Genomic DNA, 7,840 nt, shown 5'->3' on the forward strand with positions numbered 1-7,840 from the left:
AGACAGGTCCCATCACTTCATGGGAAATAGATGGGGAAACAGTGGAAACAGTGTCAGACTTTATTTTTCTGGGCTCCAAAATCACTGCAGATGGTGACTGCAGCCATGAAATTAAAAGACGCTTACTCCTTGGAAGGAAAGTTATGACCAACCTACATAGCATATTCAAAAGCAGAGACATTACTTTGCCAACAAAGGTCTGTCTAGTCGAGGCTATGGTTTTTCCTGTGGTCATGTATGGATGTGAGGGTTGGACTGTGAAGAAGGCTGAGTGCCGAAGAATTGATGCTTTTGAACTGTGGTGTTGGAAAAGACTCTTGAGAGTCCCTTGGACTGCAAGGAGATCCAACCAGTCCATTCTGAAGGAGATCAGCCCTGGGATTTCTTTGGAGGGAATGATGCTAAAGCTGAAACTCCAGTACTTTGGCCACCTCATTCGAAGAGCTGACTCATTGGAAAAGACTCTGATGCTGGGAGGGATTGAGGGCAGGAAGAGAAGGGGACGACAGAAGATGAGATGGCTGGATGGCATCACTGACTCGATGGACGTGAGTCTGAGTGAACTCCTGGAGTTGGTGATGGACAGGGAGGCCTGGTGTGCTGCGATTCATGGGGTCGCAAAGAGTTGAACACGACTGAACTGAACTGAAGAAAACAAACAAATGTTTCCTATGTCCATTTTATGAAGCTGCTGCTGCTGCTAAGTCGATTCAGTCCTGTCTGACTCTGTGGGACCCCAGAGACGGCAACCCACCAGGCTCCCCCGTCCCTGGGATTCTCCAGGCAAGAACACTGGAGTGGGTTGCCATTTCCTTCTCCAATGCATGAAAGTGAAAAGTGAAAGTGAAGTCGCTCAGTCATGTCTGACTCTTCGAGACTGCATGGACTGCAGCCCACCAGGCTCCTCCATCCATGGGATTTTCCAGGCAAGAGTACTGGAGTGGGGTGCCGTTGCCTTCTCCGTCTATGAAGCTAGATAACCCTAAAACATAATAGAAAAATAAATAATTGCCACTTTGCCAATAAATTCCACTTGAAGTCCTAACTTTCAAGAAAGGTGTCCCCTCCCCACACTTTGCTTTCTAAGAAAGTAGATTCATGGTGGTGGTTTAGTTGTTAAGTCATGACCCACTCTTTCCACCCCATGGACTTATAGCCCACCAGGCTCCTCTGTCCATGGGATTTTCCAGGCAAGAATACTGGAGTGTAGATTAGCACAGTGCTAATTCACTGAATAACACGAACATGAATTTAGGAACAATAAACTGACAGTAACAGTGATGAGGATATTCCTCCAGTCCAGATGAATAAAATTAAAATATAAACTGCTGACATATGAACGTGTGTGTGCTTAGCTGTGTCCAACTCTTTTCGAGCCCCCATAGAGTGCAGCCTGCCAGGCTCCTCTGTCCACTGGATTATCCTAGCAAGAGTACTGGAGTGGGTTGCCATTTCCTTCCCCAATGCATGCATGCATGCTAAGTCGCTTCAGCTGTGTCCGACTCTGTGTGACCCTATGGACAGCAGCCCACCAGGCTCCTCTGTCGACAGGATTATCCTAGCAAGAATACCGGAGTGGGTTGCCATTTCCTCCTCCAGGGGATCTTCCCCGTCCAGAGATGGCATCCACCTCTCCTGCATTGGCAGGCAAATTCTTTATCACTGAGCCACCAGGGAAGCCTGCTGACATGCATACTGGATACAAAACCCAAGAAGATCAAGGTTAGGAAATCTGTGTTAAGAGAACAAAACCCACCTTACCCAGACATACAGGAGAAGTTGTTAGTCATCTTTACAATCAAGACTGTTTAAACATATGCAACAGCATTATATAAACCTTTCTAGTATCAGGAGATAATGCCTCTTTACCCACCACTGGACAAAAGAAGCATTTGAGGCTGACCTGGAAATCCACTGTCCCATATGTCTACAAAAATAAGGACAATTAGGAAACGTTATGAATTCTAAGAAATAGGAGCTAACTGGAAACATGCTGCCAAGTGTTTCAGGATTCCACATTATGACACACCGTGCTCACAAGAGCCCTACCTGAAAAAAATTCTCAAATCAATCATCATCAATGCTTTTCCTCTGCGTCCAAAATCTAGAACTACCCTAGTGGGCACATACCTAAGCCAGTGGGTTTAAAGAATCACTACTTGGTGATGCTCTGGGCTCGTTGAAAAATTGGTCGTTGGCAATGCTGTACTACATACACCCTGTTTGCCCAAAATGCCTCCAACTGTCCAGCGATTTTCAAACTTCAGGGTCCTTCCGTTTAACACGGAGGACACAGATTCCGGGGCCCAAGCTCCGGGAGTCTTATTCAACGTGTCTAGGGAGGGAGACCTTAAACTCTCCTTTTCCAACCGACTGCCCGGTGGATCGGAAGCCCTGTGGTCCACCACCACGGGGCACCCGAGCCTGACAAAGTTCCCCAAGGAGCGCGCCTACTTCAACCAGCAGGACGTGTCTCAGAGGAAAAATCCAGGCTTGCCGGGGCTTGGGCGTCGTGGGGAAGCGCTCCGGGAGAGGCCGGGGCGTCCCCACCGGCGACGTCCGTCCTCGAGGAAGTGAAGAGGCTATGGCGATGGCGGGGGGGCGGTGAGTTCCCCGCCTTTGCAGGAAGTCCCTGCGCTTTGCTGGAGGAACAGCTGGACTCTGAAGTCCTGCGGGGCTGACTTCTGGCAGCTCTGCCGCTTCCGAAGCCGGGCGCCCTCCGCGCTCGGGCCTCGGTCTCCTGCTCCGTGCAACGGGCTCCCGCGCCGCAACCACCTCTGCCCGCCCACTCCCGGGAAAGCCTAAGCCCAAACGAAACGAACTCGGCCGGTCGCGGGCACTCCCCGGCCCGGCGACACCCGGAGTGCGCGCCCAACGCTCCCCGCCCGGCCCGGCCCTAGGGCGGCCACTCACGGGTAGGCATGATGACCCCGAGCCGCGCTCGTCGCTGCCGCCGAGGCTCAGCGGGGCCCGCCGGGCGCGCTGACCGCATCACGACGGGCCAGCCCGCCCGGGCCGCGGGAGGCCCGGGACGAGGCTAAGGGCGAAAGGCCGAAAAAGCGACGCGGACTCCGAGACCACGCAGGCGGAGCGGGCAGCAGCAGGCCCCCGCCGGCGCAGCCCCGCGCTGGACGACGCCGGGGCGTCCCCACGCCCTGACGTCAGCACGTCGCCGACGTCCAGGCCCCGCCCCCCCGCAGGGCAGTGGCACTCGAAGGTGGGAGGGGCGGCATGGGGGGACTTGGGGAAGTGCGGAAGGACTGCGCAGCGCTTTGGGCATCCTCGGACTTCGCTTTATTGTCAAAAAGGAGTGGTTTGAGTCACATTCGTTTTCACGAACCCTTATTCGAGGTGCATTAGCAACAATTATTTTCTTAGCAGTTGCACCTGTTTATGAGGTTGTAAGCTAAGCAGGATGGCGTTGAATGAATGCGTCTAGTACCCGTAGGGTTTTTCTCTTCTAAGCCCTTGAACTTGCAGTGCGTCTTTTATTCTCTGGAAGCGTGATTTATTTGAGACGTCCGGAGGTCCTCCGGGGCGGTGGCTACGTCTGTTTTGAGAGGACAGAAAATGTAATTTCCTCTTGCTCCTTGGATGACTTTCAGAGAGATTTCATGTCTCCGGAGTTACTTTCCTCCAGAGACAGAGGTTCTGTCCACTTGACTGAGTCATTTTTCCTGACTCTCTGAATGTCACTGGTAATTGATGTGTCTATTAGTCAACGGCCTAAGCTGGTACTTGGAGCCCAGAGCCTTCAGCAACCCACATATGCTTTGCTAGTCCTTATAGGATGCGGACAGCCTATGTGGAGAAAGAAATAGGAAGCCCACAGGGGTCTCAAACGGTGTTTCTCAAAGTGACTCAGGATTGTTTCTTGTGCCTGAATCACCTGGGAATCTACTAAAAATCGAATTCCTGCCTTCCTACCTGAACCCGATGAATCACACATGAGAGTGATTCAAGTATATATTTAGCTTTGAAATTCTTTGTCTTTGAGGGTAGTGCCAACATTCTAGTTAAGAAATGATGTGCAGTATGGAGAGGAGAAAGAAGGTGAAGATAAGAGAGGGCAGGGCTTGAGGAAGTTTGTCTTGAGGTGGACTTGTGAAAAAGCAGAATTAGCAAAAAAAAAATTGAACTAGCAAAGACCTGGACAGCTCTTAAAGAGACTAGGGGAGGGTAGAGGGCAATTTAAAGTGAGTCAGGGAAGTGGATGAGAGGAGAGTGTACAATCCATATGTAGGAGACTGTTTCTTGCTAATGGTAAAGGCCAGATTACCAAGTACTTGGTTTTCTTTCAATGCCTTGCTGCATATTTTTATCATCTGTAACATCTTTCCTGCTCCCAGATACCTTGCCCAGACTTTCTGGACACCTTTACTGTAGCAGTTTATTCACTGAATCCTAATTAAAATTTTATACGTGCTTATATTCCACCAGTGGACTGTACACATTTCAGAAAATGGCAAAAACCATATCTGGTTCCTATGTCTGTATTCCAGCCTGGCGCACAGTAGCGGGGCTTGTTGTTGTTCAGTCCTGTTCAACTCTTTGCAACCCCATGGACTGCAGCACCCAGGCTTCTCTGTCCTTCACCATCTCCTGGAGCTTGCTCAAACTCATGTCCATTGAGTCAGTGATGCCATCCAACCATCTCATCCACTGTCATCCCCTTCTCCTCCTGCCTTCAGTCTTTCCCAGCATCAGGGTCTTTTCCAGTAAGTTCACTTGTCGCGTCAGGTGGCTAAAGTATTGGAGCTTCAGCTTCAGTATCAATCTTCCAATGAATATTCAGGATTGATTTCCTTTAGGATTGACTGGTTTTATCTCCTTGCAGTCCAAGGGACTTTCAAGAGTCTTCTTCAACACCACAGTTCGAAAGTATCTAAAGCATATTAATTTAACAACTATGTAAATAAAATACATATTTATTCAATGGATATAAAAATAAAGCAAGTACAATAGAACTAGTTAATGAACAACTTTACATGCAAATGTGGAACTTGTCCTTTAAGAATCTAGGTTCTTTATAAGGACAATATCATTACAAGATCAGGAACAGCTTTCTATGGACCAGACAGCATGGCAGAGGAACCATGGAGGGGAGACCTCGATTTTTATACAGAAGGAAGTATTGGTGGTTGTGGAAAAGGAAAGGGCTGAATCTTACTGCATAAGCAGACTCCCTGGCATTTGCTGTCTGCTGACTTGGGAGCAAAAGTGAGGCATATGTTAGTTACGTAACTCAAAGTTTGGAGTAAGGAAACGGATGGGGCTGGAAGAGCAGGAGACAACTTGGGAAGGAAAGCTGCTTTAGGGAGGGGGTGTGAAGAGAGGATGTGAGTTTCTCTTTTACGTATTAAGCCTGAGATGACGTCCAAGAGAAACATCTGAGCAAATAGATCTGAAGGCAGCTGGCATACCAGGTGGAAGGCAGGCAGAGGGATCTCAGAGAAATTTGGAAATCTTTGGCCCAGGGACAGAAGCTGAGGGCAGGAGTCAGAGAAAGCCTGCTGAGGGAGGGTGTGGAGCCAGAATGACAGAGATGGAGGAGAGCCAGAGGGCACAGTGCCCCAGAAGGCAAAGGAGGACACGCTGCTGAATGACAGACATCTCTGCTTACATTGTTCAAAAAAGATACAAGTCTCAGAGGCCCTGGATCATTTGACCCATAATGGGTTTGGGTTTTTTGGTTTTTTTAAAAACTCCCTCTTGGTCTTTTGGTTTTGTATCATTGCCAGAAATAAAGTCAGCAGCCAAAGATCCTAAGGAAGGGACAGCTGAAAGTCAGGAATAATGATAGCACAGATAACATCACATAACCTAAGTGTTATGCCGAAGTGTTTTCCAAGTTAGTACAGGTGGGCTTTCAGTACAGTGTTACTGAACAGACCTCCTTTCCCTATCAAATCTTCTGGGTCAGGTTCTGCCTGTGTATTACCCCTTTCCTCACCTCAATTTCTAGAGGACTGATTCTTCCACCACCTTCTTTAGTACTTGAGCTAAGGGTGTTTGCCTGTCCTGAACCTCTCGTGAATACCCTTCCTATCCACTCTGTGCCAGTGCTCCTCTCTTAAAGCCAAATTTGGACTGGTAGGAACTGGAATTTATCGATCTCTGTGTCCCCGCACCTCCCAGCTCTGATTCTTACACACTGCGTGGGGCCAACACAAAGATGAGCCTCTGCATAGATCGCTCTTCCAGAAAGAATAGTATCCGTCCAAATGGTATTAGAAATACCATTGTCGACATCCTATCAGAATATTTGCTTATAGCCCGAATTGCTCAAAATAGCTCTGCTTTAGGTTTAGTCCAGTATTTGTTCCAATTTCTAAATCAGGCACTGAGATGATTCACTTTTAATTAGCATGCATTTGCGTATTCAAAGGTATTTGGCAGCAAATTTACAGTTTATAGGAAATAGCTGTTATTTACTTCTCCCAAAAGCTTATTCCCAAAAGGTCATAATGATGCAATTTGATGCTCTCATTGCTTAGTTTTCTTTCTCACTAAATATTTATATCAGGAGTATACCCTTCTTGTTTTGTTTCACTCCATTCTATTTCCACCATCACCTAATAGTGACTCAGGGTTTTCCGAGGTCACTTATGTTTTATGAGGCATCAAAACACAGACTTTGGACTTAGAAAACCTGGGTTTGAATCTTGCCTTCCCTCTTACCTAGCCTTTTGAGAATTTTTGACATCTCTGGATGTAATTTTCCTCAATTTCAAGATAAGAGAGACTTCTGTGTTGTAACATTTTATGAGTCCCCTCAAGGCAGTAGTTCTCAACCTTGACTCAACTTTGAAATCACCAGGAGAGCTTTTAAAAAATAGCCATGCCCAGATCCTACTTCCCAGATTCTGATGTAGTTTGGTCTGCAGCGTAGCCTGGGTGTGGACCTAATTTAAAAGCTCCCCAGATGTTTTATGCGCAACCAAGGTGGAGATCCATCCTCTTAGGAAAGAGGTGAAGGACTTCCCTGATGGTCCAGCGGTTAAGACCTTACCTTGCAGTGCAGGGAGTGCAGGCTCGGTCCCTAGTCAGGGAGCTTAGACCCCACATGCCTTGAGGTCAAAGACCAAAACATAAAATAGAAGCAGTATTATAACAAATTCAATAAAGACTTTAAAATGGTCCACATCAAAAAAGAGAGAGAAAGAGAAAGCAAAGACTTGAAGTACAGTGAAGCTCTACCCAGGCATGCCACACATGTCATCAGGCTATTTCTGTTGCCATTTAAGCTCATGCATTTGAGAACACAGCACACTGAATGCCAGAGTAATTTTCTCACTTCCGTCGTTGTCAAAGAGGTTGGAAACACATGAGAACAAATAAAAAGGATGAGCCTCTAATCCAGAAGGTCATTCCCAACCCCTCTCTATGCCAACTAGGACGGCGTGCAGGCACACACTCCACGAGCCAAATGTCACCGTCATCTCTGCTTTATAAAGAGAATTGCAAATGGATAGGGAGCAAAATCCTGAGATAATAAGGTTGAGTTCTTGATTAGAGCAGACAAAACAGCTGGTAACCCTTCCTTAGAAACACTATCATTTTAAACAATTAGAGAAGAGCATTATCTCCCATTGTTATTTACTAAAATACTAGCTAGCTTTAGTGTTTAACACAGGGTGTTAGAGTGGAATTGCTATAAGGAGACAGAGAAAAAAACTTCTTTTAAACGTAGAGGCACTGTAGGCAATGAGATCCTTTACAAGACAACTCAAATTAGATAGTATATATTGGTGTATTCTCTCTACATGAAACACACTGCTGCTGCTGCTGCTAAGTCGCTTCAGTCATGTCCGACTCTGTGCGACCCCATAGATGGCAG

At 47.3% G+C, this 7,840-nt stretch overlaps 1 protein-coding gene across 1 annotated transcript in view; it reads right to left on the minus strand.

The window, feature by feature from the left end:
- EFR3A (EFR3 homolog A (S. cerevisiae)) overlaps nucleotides 1-3,144 on the minus strand; it is a 74,677-nt gene extending 71,533 nt beyond the window's left edge. Inside the window, exon 1 of the mRNA XM_010844313.1 lies at nucleotides 2,914-3,144. Coding sequence (XP_010842615.1) covers nucleotides 2,914-2,992 — 79 coding nt within the window. The 5' untranslated portion in view covers nucleotides 2,993-3,144. The remainder of the gene's footprint in view (nucleotides 1-2,913) is intronic.
- Nucleotides 3,145-7,840: the final 4,696 nt, after the last annotated feature.

The sequence above is a fragment of the Bison bison genome, unplaced genomic scaffold (genome assembly GCF_000754665.1).
Source record: "Bison bison bison isolate TAMUID 2011002044 unplaced genomic scaffold, Bison_UMD1.0 scf7180017864199, whole genome shotgun sequence".
Classification (NCBI taxonomy): domain Eukaryota; kingdom Metazoa; phylum Chordata; class Mammalia; order Artiodactyla; family Bovidae; genus Bison; species Bison bison.